The sequence below is a fragment of the Phaenicophaeus curvirostris genome, chromosome 1, assembly GCF_032191515.1.
Source record: "Phaenicophaeus curvirostris isolate KB17595 chromosome 1, BPBGC_Pcur_1.0, whole genome shotgun sequence".
In the NCBI taxonomy this organism is placed as follows: Eukaryota; Metazoa; Chordata; class Aves; order Cuculiformes; family Cuculidae; genus Phaenicophaeus; species Phaenicophaeus curvirostris.
Window position 1 is genome coordinate 141,218,347 of NC_091392.1, and position 14,378 is coordinate 141,232,724.

A 14,378-nucleotide genomic window follows, 5' to 3' on the forward strand; every position below is an offset into this window, starting at 1 on the left:
TAAAGAAAATTGTTCTGTCTGTGTACAAACCGAGGAGCTAGAGGAGCAAAATGAGGCTCCCTTGATCCAAGAGGAGGTGGTCAGAGCCTTGCTAGCCCGACTAGACACCTACAAGTCTATGGGGCCGGATGGGATTCACCCAAGGGTATTGAAGGAGCTGGCAGATGTGCTGGCCAAACCCCTTTCCATCATCTTCCAACAGTCCTGGAAGACTGGGGAAGTCCCACTGGACTGGAGGCTGGCTGATGCTGTGCCCATCTACAAGAAGGGTCGCAGGAAGGATCCAGGGAACTACAGGCCTGTCAGTCTGACCTCAGTGCCAGGGAAAGTCATGGAGCAGGTGATCTTGAGTGCTATCATGAAGCACATGCAAGAGAACCAGGTGATCAGGCCCAGTCAACACAGGTTCATGAAAGGCAGGTCTTGCCAAAGTAACCTGATCACCTTCTATGACAAAGTGACTCGGCTGCTGGATGAGGGAAAGGCTGTGGATGTGGTCTTCTTGGACTTGAGTAAAAAAGCCTTTGACACAGTTTCTCACAGCATTCTGCTTGAGAAGCTGTCAGCCTCTGGCCTGGACAGGCAAACGCTCTCCTGGGTGGAAAACTGGTTGGCTGGCCGGGCCCAGAGAGTGGTGGGAAATGGTGTGAAATCCAGCTGGAGGCCAGTGACAAGTGGGGTTCCCCAGGGCTCAGTGCTGGGTCCAGCCCTGTTCAATGTCTTTATCAATGACCTGGATGAAGGCATCGAGTGCACCCTTAGCAAGTTTGCGGACGACACTAAGCTGGGTGGAAGTGTTGATCTGCTGGAGGGTCGGGTGGCTCTGCAAAGCGATCTGAACAGGCTGGACCGCTGGGCAGAGTCCAATGGGATGAGGTTTAACAAGGCCAAATGCCGGGTCCTGCACTTGGGGCACAACAACCCTATGCAGTGCTACAGACTAGGAGAAGTCTGTCTAGAAAGCTGCCTGGAGGAGAGGGACCTGGGGGTGTTGGTTGACAGTGACTGAACATGAGCCATCAGTGTGCCCAGGTGGCCAAGAAGGCCAATGGCATCTTGGCTTGTATCAGAAACGGTGTGGCCAGCAGGTCCAGGGAGGTTATTCTCCCTCTGTACTCGTCACTGGTAAGACCGCTCCTCGAATCCTGTGTTCAGTTCTGGGCCCCTCACCATAAGAAGGATGTTGAGGCTCTGGAGCGAGTCCAGAGAAGAGCAACAAAGCTGGTGAAGGGGCAAGAGAACAAGTCTTATGAGGAGCGGCTGAGAGAGCTGGGGTTGTTTAGCCTGGAGGAGGCTGAGGGGAGACCTCATTGCTCTCTATAACTACCTGAAAGGAGGTTGTAGAGAGGAGGGTGCTGGCCTCTTCTCCCAAGTGACAGGGGACAGGACAAGAGGGAATGGCCTCAAGCTCCGCCAGGGGAGGTTTAGGCTAGACGTTAGGAAAAAATTTTTCACAGAAAGACTCATTGGGCACTGGAACATTACCCAGGGAGGTGGTTGAGTCACCTTCCCTGGAGGTGTTTAAGGCACGGGTGGATGAGGTGCTGAGGGGCCTGGTTTAGTGTTTGATAGGAATGGTTGGACTCGATGATCCAGTGGATCTCTTCCAACCTGGTTATTCTATGATTCTATGATTCTATGTCCTGCCCACGGCAGGGTGAGTTGGAACTGGATGATCTTTAAGGTCCCTTCTGATTCAAACCATTCTATGATTCTATGAGAAAAAATCAAGATCCTGCCACGAGGACTGTTCCATGACACTTTTCATCTTCATTCAGGACAGAAAATGCAGGAAGCAGACACAAAAGACTTGAAATGGACAGATCTATGAGGCTGCTACTTCAAAATAAACTCAAACTTCTTAGCACAAACAAGTCTCAACCTCTCCTTTTACCCAAACCAAGCATTCCTACAAACTCCTTGTTATCTGCAGTGGAGTGCGCGTGTCCATATTACAAGCCAGATGAAGGATGAGGTCCAGCTGAAGATTAACCTAGAAAAAAATCATAAGCTTAAAGTGACACGAGACCGCAGACTCTGATGAAGATTTGCATTGAGTTTGTAATGGAGCTGTTCACACATGGGACTGAATAATCTCTAACAACGCACCACGCAGGAATCCGGACAAGCCCACACGTTTCCACACAGCGTGCACCTATGTTTGATGCGATTTTATGTTTCCGCAGCTTATTCAACATAATTAGGACCCAAGAGATGAGTCCTGATGAGGCACTCCTAAAAATGCTGTTGGAACATTGATTTCCTAAATTAAATTTCATGCAACCAGATGGGAAAAAAAAAAAGCACATCCTCGTGCATTTAGAGAGTTTGTGTATTAAATAGATCAATTCCTTTATGTCTACTTCATGCTTCTAAGTAGATTAACAGGCAGCTGTGTGCACCTTAAGCTGACTGCCTCCTCAAGGTGATGTCATGTTAGAGAGAACTGCTAGAAATACAGAAAAAGCACGTGGAACTGTCTGACAGATCTTATTAAAAGAAAATAATAAGAACAATAACCCATGGCACTTAGACTACCTTATTTGAAAGGATGCAAAAGTCAACATTAGAATTAAAATAATTTTATTTCAATGTACATGAACTGAAATAAAATATAAGTTTTAAAACTTATGAGATCTATTGCTAGGCTGGCCCCATCACAAGTATTCTTCACTGCAAGGCAACAAGACTGACTAGACTCACTTCGCTGCCTTTTTGGCCAACTAGATCCAAAGTATCACCTCAAAAGGGTCCTTCAGCACACAGCACACTGATTTTTTTGAAAAGTAAAAAGAAAGCTTATCAGCTCCTCACCTAACCAGAAATTTTTACATTGCATTCTGAGGAAGATGTCCCTTGAAAATTCTGTCCGTTGCTGAAGAACAGTACACAGCAAACTGAGCTATATCTAAACTTAACAGATCGAGGTTTCTCCCAAATACTTTTCCCTACTCTACTCTCCTGTACAAAGCATCTGCTATAAAATTCGCACATTCAAACTCACATAATTATACAAACCTGTGAACAAGGCCCTTTTTAATATGGTTGTTGCTATGTGCTATTGCGCGCTGTATCAGCTTTCACATGCAGCGTACACAGATTGTAAAAGGGCATTTCTCTTGACCATCCTTCTCAGAATTCACTTAATTTACGACTGTTTTTACAACTTATAGTGCAATGTAGTTAAGTTATTCAGTGTCATGACGTGGCACCATAAGATAAGCAATCATTTGTTAAAATGCTCAGTTCATTTACTAATAATTTTGTGGTGCTCTACTGATAGTAATATAATAATATATTTAAAGAGACAACTGGAAGGGGAACAGATAGGGAAAAAATCTTCTTTAAAAAGCATCTGTCATCTCCTTCAATAAAGAAAATTTGAAGAAATCTGGAACTGTCAGGATTCAAGTAAAACAGGAAGCAGTTCCTCATACACAGTTAAACGGTGGACTCCTTGCCATATGAAGTGGATGCTAGGATACTATGAGGATTTAAAGAGGTTTATTCCTTACATGACTTTAACCAGTGAACGCTCTCAGATGCGGAGTTCCCCAAGCCACAGATTGCCTCAAGTATATTCTGGCGAAGCATTGCTATCTGCTCACTCTGTTTTCACTCTTCCTTGTGCATCTGCTTTTGGCCACTGAGACTGGATGCTGGGCCAGAGGGACCTTTGGTCTGACTTGGTACACTTGTTTCTAACAGTGACTTCAAAAAATTATACTTAAGACAAAGTTCATCTTTTGCCACATTATTTAGTTAGAAGGACTCAGATTTTTGAATTACAAATGACTTCCAAAAGAAGGAAAAAGAAAAAAAAAAAGCTTTTTCTGCTGTGACTCAGTTGTATAAAACTGTATAGAAAAATGAGCATTATGTGCAGATGTAATGAAAAGCAGTAAGCTTTATAAAAAACACTCTTAGAAATGTACCAAGCATAAACAAAAGGTGATTTACAAATATATTTAGCTGTTGTTCTAGTCATCATCAGAATCTGAATCATATTTCTTTCCTCTGATGGTCTTCTTATCCAGCTTTGTAAAGCTTGCTCCATATTTCTTTTGACTCTGAAAAGGTGGGTCCATCAAGTTTCCACTAGAGGTAAAAAAAGAGTAAGACATGGTGATTAAAACCATATTCCTGCAGCCAGTAAGTAGTATCTCTAATTACCTGTTTCTCCAGGCAAAAATTCTAAGATAACAGACCCGTGACTCCCTAAAGCAACGCTAAGTAGCATTGCGGCATTGCTACCATAGCACATCCTGGACAAAACAGCCTGGATAGGTTAAGACAGGAGTGTAAGCATATTGGAGACCTGACAAGCTGGAGTTTGTGAAAACCTCATGGGGTTCAACAAGGCTAGAGTGCAAGGTCCTGCACATGGGTGGGGCAACCCTCAGTATTGACACAGGCTGAGGGATGAAGAGGTTGAGAACAGCCCTGTGGAGAAGGACATAGGGGCCCTGGTGGATGAGAACCTGGACATGAGCCAGCAATGTGCCCTCGCAGCCCAGAAGGGCAACTGTATCCTGGGCTGCATCAAAAGAAGTGTGGCCAGCAGGTCTAGGGAGGTGATCCTGCCCCTCTCCTCTTTTCTGGGGAGACCACGCATGGAATACTGCATCCAGGTCATGAGCCCTCAGCACAGGAAAGACACAGACCTGTTGAAGTAGGTCCAGAAGAGAACCACAATAACGGCCAAAGGCCTGGAACAACCTCCCCTGTGAATAAGAGGCTGACAGAATTGCGGTTATACAGCTTGGAGAAGAGAGGAGACCTTATTGCAGCCTTTCAATGCTTAATGGGGGCTTATAAGAAAGATGGGGAAAAACTTTTTAGCAGGGCCTGTTGAACTAGAACAAGAGGGAATGGTTTTAAATTAAGAAAGGTTTAGACCTTTAGACCCTAACCCTTTAGACTCTGCTGTAGGAGAGGTGGGTGCTCCAGCTTTATGTTGAGCACCTGCTGCTCCTAACAACCCATGGACCCACACACTGGTGAGAAAGCCCCCACAGGATGAGGAAAAACTTTTTTAGCAGGGCCTGTAGCAATAGGACTTGGGTAATGGTTTTAAACTAAAAGAGGAAAGGTTTAGACTAGAAAAAATTTTTAAGCTGAGGGTGGTGAAACACTGGAACAGGTTGCCCAGAGAAGTGGTGGATGCTCCACCCCTAACAACATTCAAGGTCAGGTTGAATGGGGCTCTGAGCAACCTGATCTAGATGAAGGTGTCCCTGCTCACTGCAGCGGGTGGACTTGATGACCTTCACGGTCTTTTCCAACCCAAACCATTCTATGATTCTATAAACGCCACTTCTGATTGGGGGTCTAAACAACAACTGTCTGAAAGGCCTTTTGCTGCAAACCAGGCTAAAGAGAAGCACCTGTCAGATTAAACAGTAACCAGGAGACTTTTCAAAACAGAGAGATTTTTCAAAACAAATGAGGAGCCAGAAGTACGTAAGAGGCTAAATTTTTTAACAGGGACTTCAGAGTAGAAATGAATAAGTCAAAACTGGGTTTTGTACTGCCAGAATGCACCATCTACCATCTCTGCCTAGGCCAGATAGCGCAGCTTCCCGATCAGACACTGCACTCCAGCCAATGGACTATGAAGGGACTCATGCCTCAACGTGCACATACGATCCTGTGGGGGCTTTCTCATCAGTACGGGGGTCACAGGTTGTTGGGAACAGCAGGTGCTCAACAAGGCTGGAGCATCCACCTCTCCTACAGCAGGAGTGCACAAAGAAGGGAATCACCTCCTCTCTCCCTGCTCAGAAAAGGGTACATGTGCTTTCACTCACATAACCTGTCAAGGGGTTGCATCTCAGTGTCAGTAAATAAGAAAAATTAGAACCTCCTGGAATTAGCTACAGAAGGGTGTTTAGAAATTTGTAGATACTAACATTTTGTAAATAACAGTGCAATGATTGCTAGTTAATTACATGTCAATAGTAAGTCAACACACCACTTGAACCACCTGATTTTGGACAACTAAGGTGACCCCTAAGCACAGTATATCCTTTCACCATCTGCCATCCCGCAGGTTGAAGGAAAAAAACTGTTTCTAGGCTCTGAGGAAGACATTTTCTTTTCAGGGACTTCAGAAAGCAGGACATTACATTCAGAGCAGTGTGGAAATGCAACACTTGTACATAAGTGAACATCTCCTGGAATGGATCTCCTTGGCTGTGCAGAAATCGTGGCTCACTTTGCAAAGCCAGGGTACCAGCCTCAGGAGTTGGCAAAATGGACGAACAACCAAACAACTCCACTACTCCACGAGGAGCTGAGAGCAGAATATACAGCACTAACAGAGTCAAGTAGGAAGGAAAATTATGCAGCAAGCCGTGTAATATTCAGCAAATCCAATGCAGCTTGGTACGACTCAGCTGAATAATTTCTCCCATGAAAGGCTGTTGCTCTCTAGAACATATATCCAAACTGCCTTGGATTCCTCTGCATATTTGCTTGTTACTGAACTGGGAAGTGTGTATTACTGCTTGTTTTGAATTATAAATTTTCATTTCAGTCGTTTCACCTGAAGTTCAACAGCTACAAAGCCAAACTGAACAGTACTTTGTCTTTAAGACACAAAAATACTTCTAGAGAAAACTTGGAAATCAGATATTGAAATAAATTCAGCTAATGAAGTTTAATTAAAAAAAAATAAGCCAAGGACATTAAAAACAAAAGAGCAAAATTACCCTAAACACCATAAAGAGTTTAGGTGTAATCAAAAGCAAAGAAGAAAATTCTAGTAAATGATTCTTCTGTTGTGGTGCCAGTTATCTTCTACTGCCTTCTACCCTGTAGTCTTGAAAGTGGGATTTGTGACTGTTACATTGTACTGCTATACAAATAATTTATTTCTGCTTCTGCAACTTATTTTCACTGTTCACTGGGAAAAAAACCCACATATATGTGTGTAACATGGACTAAGAGGCAGTTTAAGGATGACTTGCTGAATTTTCTCTGACGGGGATTAAAACTGCTCAAACTTTACTGCATTGCAACTGTGACATCTAAGCCTCTATGGCTGACTTAGAAAGAATAACATTAGATGCATGACTCTGAGGGGCCATATCAAAGCTCTGTACCTGCTCTACATACCTCAGGGCAAGCTCTTTGTTTATTTTTATTACTGTACAAAAAGGACAATGTAACTCTCATTATAATATCTCAATACTTTGCCAAATAGTTACTCTCTTCTTCCTCTTCCCAAAGCACACAGATTAAATAACTGGATTAAACTCTGGTGGGTCTTAAGCATACAATGTATCAAAGTTACACGCTTTTACATATTCTCCTGTCTGCAAGCAGGTTCTCCTTGCACTGTATCTGGAAACAAAACAATCACAAAACAATTAATTACCTGTAATTAATTATGTCTGCACAGCCTAATCGCCATTCTAAGGTCTCTGTAGTGAAGTCATCAGTGTTACCAAGATCAGTAAAGCCCACAATATAGTCTTTTGTTTTTCCATCTTTTACTAGGGCTACGGTGGGAATTACTTTGATGCGCAGTCTCTCACACAAGAAAGGAGATTTTTCAGCATTTAATTTCAAGAATTTTGTCTCGATGTGCTTTTTTGCCAACACAGCCAAATGTTTGTCCATTATTTGACACCTGTGGAAAAAAAAACCCACCCCAAATACACAGTGTTAGAACCAATAAGCTGAAAAACAGGTACTTCAGAGAAAGTTTTAAAGGAATGGTAAAGAGCTACTTCTATCATGTTAATTCCTCAGATATGTCCTTTGTAATTAAGAATTTAGTTTCAAGAGAAACTGTGCTTCAAAAGTAGCTAGAATTAATGACTAACAGAATAACAGCCTGGAGCACATTTATTGCAGTACACCGTCCATTCATCTTATTTCTTTCTAATTACTCCCATGTACACCTGAGAGCCTCTCTCATTTCTTGAGCCCTGCATTTATTGATTAAATTTCCCTCTGACTTTTACTCTTCCTTCTCTGGCTTCACTGTTTGTCAGCTGGGAAAAAAAAACATCTCTATAATGAACTTCAGGTCTTCAGAAAAGCACTCATGACATGTTACACTGTTTCAGGTATTTTTCAGTTGCCGCCTCCACAACTGAGATGCGTAACTCGCTGTACACAAAAACCTGCAAGTTACTGCTTCGGTAGTGCTACAGGCAAATATATTTCACCTTTCTGCTGCAATGGAATAGGAGTGAGCACACAGTTATTGTTTCTCAGCTGAAGGACAGTAACGTGAACTGCTCAAAATACTAGTTAGAATGCAAAGATTTGTGGACCTGTCACCTGCCACCTCAGCTTTCTGGATTGTCTTCTTTAAGTGGTCTGGCTTAGCTGTATGAACACTGTGATGCAACTATTCTTTAACTCAAGAGAGCCAGTAGATCAAAAACCTGGTGTGGGCAAGAATGAAATCAACTTGACACTGTTGTTGATAAACCTGACACAGTAGCTTCAAGCTGGTTGTCAGCAGGACACATTTAAAGTTCTTTCTCCTGTCTGAATATACACACTTGGTTGGTTGAAAAATCAAGAACCAGACAACCCAAGCCTGTTCTAAGCTATTTCATTTGCAAAGAGAGTCTTTCAACTTCTTTGAGTAAAAGGTAGCCAAATACAACTGCTTCAGAAATTTCTGAAATTTGAAACGTTTAACTGGGAAAACGTAGGATGCAGATACCTCACTACTTAATCCGTCTTTGACCTCTTTCGATTTCTCACATGGAGGCTGTTTTACTTTATATTCTACAAGCTAGAGAGAACATAACATCCTTGGGGGTGAGGGAAAAAGAACCAACCAACCAAAACCAGGACAACCAGCTCCTCCTTCATCAAACTACTCTACTTTGCACCTGCATTTTAACAGAAGACATCAAGACAGACACACTGAGGAACAGCCTACAACCCAGAACTTCTGAAATTCTTCCAAGGAAGTAGGAGATCTTATTTTACGTTCCTACGCTGAGTCAGGACATCTTCTCAGACCAAGGTCTCTCACACCCTAAAAAAAATTGACATAATCACAAAGGCACAGGCAGAAAGGGAAAGCTGCTACAACTGGCACCCAATGACCTTTTCAAAGTAAAAGGTTAAATTCTGAAGATGCCTAGACAAGATTTTGTTTATATTTTTGTTTGCCAGAACTGTCCTGAACATCTCTGTCTGGAATAACCAAAGTGATCTTTTTGTAACGCTTGCTGCTCCTGTACTGTCACTAGATTTACAGACCTGGTTCCCTCAAACTAAATCAGTAACGAAACACTGCACTCTCTTAAATATTGTCAAAGAAGTTGTACCTTTATATTCTAATCAACTATGTAACAGAGCATTAATCATTGCCAAATCCTGTCCAGATCAACTAGAATGCAGAAAAAAAACCTTAAAAACAAATCAAATGTCTTGAGAAGTGAGTGAGGTTTGAAACATGAAAGAATTTGCATAAGACTATTTATTTGTGGGATTTGAAAAGACAAAAGACCATGTCTGGTTTTTGTAGACATCTATAATGAAAAGGTTTCTTAAGCGTAGTTTATTTACTATACCTGAAAGTTGTATCTCTATAGAAATGGCAAACCACGTTTTTACTTTCTTTAACTTCTTGGAAAAAGTCTCTCTCGCTTGGGATTTCTCTGTATTCTCCATGTCCTTTTGAAAGCCACTCCTTTTGGAAAACAAAAAAAAAGGAAACAATTAGTATGAAGCTTGTCAGTCCTGCACCTGTCATGCAAGCTCTACAACTTTTAGGAAAAATAAACCAGTGGGCCTGAAGTGGAAGCCCATTTCATACAGTAAATGAAGGAGAAACAAAATTACCTCCCCCCTTTTAGTTCTGTTTTGAAAATATGCAAATGGCACCAGGCTAGACAATGCTTTTCGATTGTCTCTTTCTCAAGAACAGATGGGTGGTTGAGCAGTAAGGCTACCTTACTTATTTGGAAATACAAGTTCTGCGCAGAGCTGCATAAATTCCTGCAGTGCAGCCTGTCAGTAAGACTACACTAGTTCAAAAGGAACACCGATGACAGAAAATTCTCAGCATTTTAAACCTGCTAATTGACAGCCTGGGTTACTCTCCCTACAATGTTTTTATATGCTGAAGAGACACTTGTCTAAAATTGATTCAAATTGTTGCATATATTAAAATATATTTCTTCTACTTTTTCCCTTTCTGAAAAAAATCAGGGAGATAAAAGCCTAACTCACCTGCAATGGATGATGTTTATCTATCACATATACACTGAGGGTATCTTAATATGAGCCAGGCTTCCAGAAAACCATACAGAAAACACATGTATACCATTAGTCATAAAACGTATAGAGAAACGGTATTTCACAAGCTAAAAATCTATAGGTATCTTTAAAAACTGCCTGATTAAGTGTGCAAATACATTTTAGTAAAAAACTGATCTTCTAGAGTTTCAACAAATGCACTTCAGAAAAAAACCCACCTTTTACACTACCAGAGGTTAATTTTAGTGCATTAAAACAAGCACAAACTAAGCTAAATGTTTAGAAGCAGCACGGTATGACAGAACTTGACAAAAAGATTATCTTCCAGTGGTGGAAAAAAACCCATAGCTAAGTCACTGTTCTTGACCTTGCAGTTTTGACTTAGCAGAGTGAAGAGAAAAAAAAAAAAAAAAAAAAGGTAAGGTTTCCATGCAAACCAAAAATATTCTGTAAGCTAAAATTAGGGTGGAACAGATAATTTCCTGCACCCTGTAAGTACACATTAAAAATGTATAAAAGCACGAGCACATGGAGAAATCATCATGATGCAGATCAAGAAGTGATTTATCTTTCAGCACTAATTTCCCCCTGCGCAATCCTATTCCAGAACAGCATGGCAGCTTTACTCCTTTTACTGAGTAGCATCTTACTTCACATTTGCACTTGTAAATGCACGAGAAAAGTGACTTAAGATCAACTAACACAAACAAGTTTTTGCGTGAGAACTACCACATGCTCAGATCTAAGAGCATCCAAGCGTTATGACTTATGAAAAAAAAGAAAACACTAGAATCAAATACAAACTGAACTTCTGAGGACAAGCAAAGAGTGCCAGCTTCTCTCCTTCTGCGTTTAGACCATCAAAGCTGCTAACACTGCCTGTCCTCCAGCATCCCAGCCATGCCAGGACATTATACTGCATTCCTGTTTAAAAGTACAGCATTAGTTTTTATGGATTCCACCACAGCCAAACCACCTCCTTTCAACCCAGTCTATTTCTTTGTTTACACTTGCACAGAGTAAGTTAAGAAACTTATGGCTTCCCCACTTACAATTTAGGTCTCACACCACATGTTACCAATATTGTGTTGAAAACTATGTTCAAAGAGACATTTAGGGGACCATAAAGACCATAATTTAGCATGAGGTATCAAGAACCAAAGGAGAATTTCTTTCCTGCAAGAAGAAATAAGCAGTCACACGAAGACAACATTTCATTGGGTTAGAAGGAGTGGGACAAACAATTACACCCTAGGAACAACAGAAGACCCTCTATCATTCTTCTACAAAATACCTCAAGAGAAGAGCGTGCACCACTTAGATGCAGTAACTAACAATCTCCAGAATTCAGAAGTTTATGATTTGGTTGTCTACAAGGCTTACGCTTCCAGATAGCAATGTTCAGTAAATACAGGCACGCTCAAATTCTTGTACAAGACTCTTTAGCCTATTCTTATTGCAAACAGTCGCAGAGGTTCTTCTCTCTTCCTGCTGAAAAATGCAAAGCATGTACATACGGACAGACACTTGCTTTCTTGGATAATTTTAAAATAATTAGTACAGAAAGGTGAGGAAGAAGAAAGAAAACTCAGAACAACTCCAAATCACTTAGTTCACATATAGAGTTTCCCTAGTATTCCCAAAAAGTCTGTTACGCTGTACACATCAAGAGTCTATATTACTACAGGAATTACTTGTTTCTGCTGCTGGGCCTTTTTCAGTGCCTCGAGCCTCCTTTGTTTAAGGCGTTCTAATTCATCTTCATCCATTTGGTCCAGCTTCTGCAGTTCAGCATCAAGATGTTCTTCCACAACCTTTGTAGTCTGAAGTATTTCATTCTCCAGAACTTTTTGAAGTATTTCAACAGAGGTATCAGCAGCCATCTTTAACTATAAAGTGTTCTCTTCAGAGCTGTGGAAAGAGTGATACATGGAATTAACATTTATACAAACTCTTAATAAAAAGTCCCACCTCTCAAGTCTGCAGTTCACACCGTAGAGAAACAAAACGCTATTTGAAGATAACAGTAGATACTTCTTTTCTATACTGCAACCCCCTTTGGCGAATACTTTCAACAGGAACACAGATGGCAACAAAGATGCCAGTCAAGTCCTATCCTCTCAACCCCAAAGCCAGCTGTTCCAAATGCACAGAAACCTGAAATTACCTGTCAATAGAAAGAAGTAAAATTCACACATTCCAAACAAACACTTATCCTGGGCTAGATCTATGTATCTTTAATAAATATTCTGAAACTAGAAGATGCAACTGGAAAGCTCCAAGCTGCTGGGAGGAGGCATAAAATGTATCAAATGGAGTGTGAACAATGCTCAGTATATACCTTTCTGTCAGTAGCTTAAATGCAATTACTTTAAGTAATGCATATTAACATTTTTAAAACTGAATTAACACTCCTCTCTCCTTGGCTAATACAAAGACAACTGCTCAACAGCAAATGCTTTAGGCCAATTCACTGCTTCAATTAGTACAAGAACAGTACTATTGTAAACATCGCCCCACGGCAGTCAGGGAAAGGATTTAAAAACCCCAACAACCACTAATTATTGTGTAGAGAAGCACAGCTAAAAGTCGTTTTCTGTAAAGTTCTCCCTGCTCAAACACTTTGAAAGGCACAAAATCTCTGCTGTGAGGACAGGCTGAGACAGTTGGGGTTGTTTAGCCTGGAGAACAGAAGATTCCAGAAAGACCTTATAGTGGCATTCCAGTACCATAATGGGGTCTAGAAGAAAGCTGGGGAGGGACTTTTTACAAAGGCATACAATGAAAGGATTAGGGGGGAATAGCTTTAAATTGGAAGGGTGAAGGTTTAGACTAGACATTAGGAAGAAATTCTTCACCATGAGAGTGGTGAGGCACTTGGCACAGGTTGCATAGACAAGTTGTGGATACCCAGCCCTGGAAGGGTTCAAGACTAGGCTGAATGGGGCCTCGAGTAGTGTGGTCTAGTGGGAGGTGTCCCTGCCCATGGCAGAGGGGCTGAAACTGGATGATGTTTAAGGTCCCTTCAAACCAAAACCATTCTACGACTCTATGAAAATACTAAGACTGAGATGCATGAAGAGCTGAGGCAACATAATTATTGTTCTCCCCAATAAACTACAAAAAGCCTATCACTGTAACAAGCAACAGTTTTGGAACTGGGACAGTGCAGAGTCACTCTAGTCAGATTCTCAACCTGTATGGCACAGATCTGATGTACTGAATTTGGTTTCCAGAGTGCTCTTGGCTGTATTTCAAAACTATCAACCTACTGATGCTATTTGCTTTATAAAAACATTGCATGCACAGGGTGTTTTAAGTAGCAATGGGCAAGATACCAGCATCACTGCAGTGCTCCAAGAGTAATGCAGCATCAGCAGCGCTAACCCTGCCACCATGCTCCATTCACGTTACAGCCACGCTTGCTCTGACCTGCGGCACCTCGAGTCACAGAATCACAGAAGAGTTTGGATCAGAAGGGACTTTAAAGATCACCCAGTTCCAACCCCCTGCCATGGGCAGGGACACCTCCCACCAGACCAGGCTGCTCAAGGCCTCATCCAACTTGGCCCTGGATACCTCCAGGGATACACTGCCCTGGGCAACCTAGCTAGCACAAGTCAGAGGCCACTAAGTAGGTCTTCCAGGGCAGGGAGAGTGAACCCTGCTCAGCCGGGGCAAAGGGAGGCTTCTCCTCCTAGCAAACAGGAAGGATTACTGGAAGCCACCCCTAGCGAGGCTCCACTATAGCCTGATGGCCCCAACAAGATCCCGGCAGCCAGGTGGCCAGCACAGAATCACAGAATGACCTGAGGTGGAAGCGACCCCCAGGAATCATCGAGTCCAACTCCTGTCCCTGCACGGGACAACAGCAACATTCACCCCACGTGTCTGACGGCATTGTCCAAACGCTCTTTGAATACTGTCAGGCTTAGCACCACGACTGCTTCCCTGGGGAGCCTGTGTCAGTATTCCACCACTCTCTAGCTGAAGAACGTTCTCCTATGATTCTAATACTCAACCTAACCCTCCCCTGGCACACGTCGCTGCCCTTCCCTTGGACCCTATCCCTGGAGACGCCGTCTCCCATGCAGCCGAGGCCTTGCTCCCAGTCCCGCTCCTGGGGAGAGGCCCGGCCC

General features: G+C 42.3%; 1 protein-coding gene across 2 annotated transcripts in view; it reads right to left on the bottom strand.

Annotated features, from left to right (window-relative positions):
* Positions 1 to 2,566: 2,566 nt before the first annotated feature.
* Positions 2,567 to 14,378, bottom strand: part of TXNDC9 (thioredoxin domain containing 9) — a 120,464-nt gene continuing 108,652 nt past the window's right edge. For both annotated transcript variants that reach the window (XM_069876548.1, XM_069876538.1), the window contains exons 2-5: positions 11,934 to 12,150; positions 9,552 to 9,670; positions 7,382 to 7,636; positions 2,567 to 4,098 (exon numbers count right to left, since the gene is read on the bottom strand). In XM_069876548.1, coding sequence (XP_069732649.1) covers positions 3,981 to 4,098; positions 7,382 to 7,636; positions 9,552 to 9,670; positions 11,934 to 12,122 — 681 coding nt within the window. In that variant the 5' untranslated portion in view covers positions 12,123 to 12,150 and the 3' untranslated portion in view covers positions 2,567 to 3,980. The remainder of the gene's footprint in view (positions 4,099 to 7,381; positions 7,637 to 9,551; positions 9,671 to 11,933; positions 12,151 to 14,378) is intronic.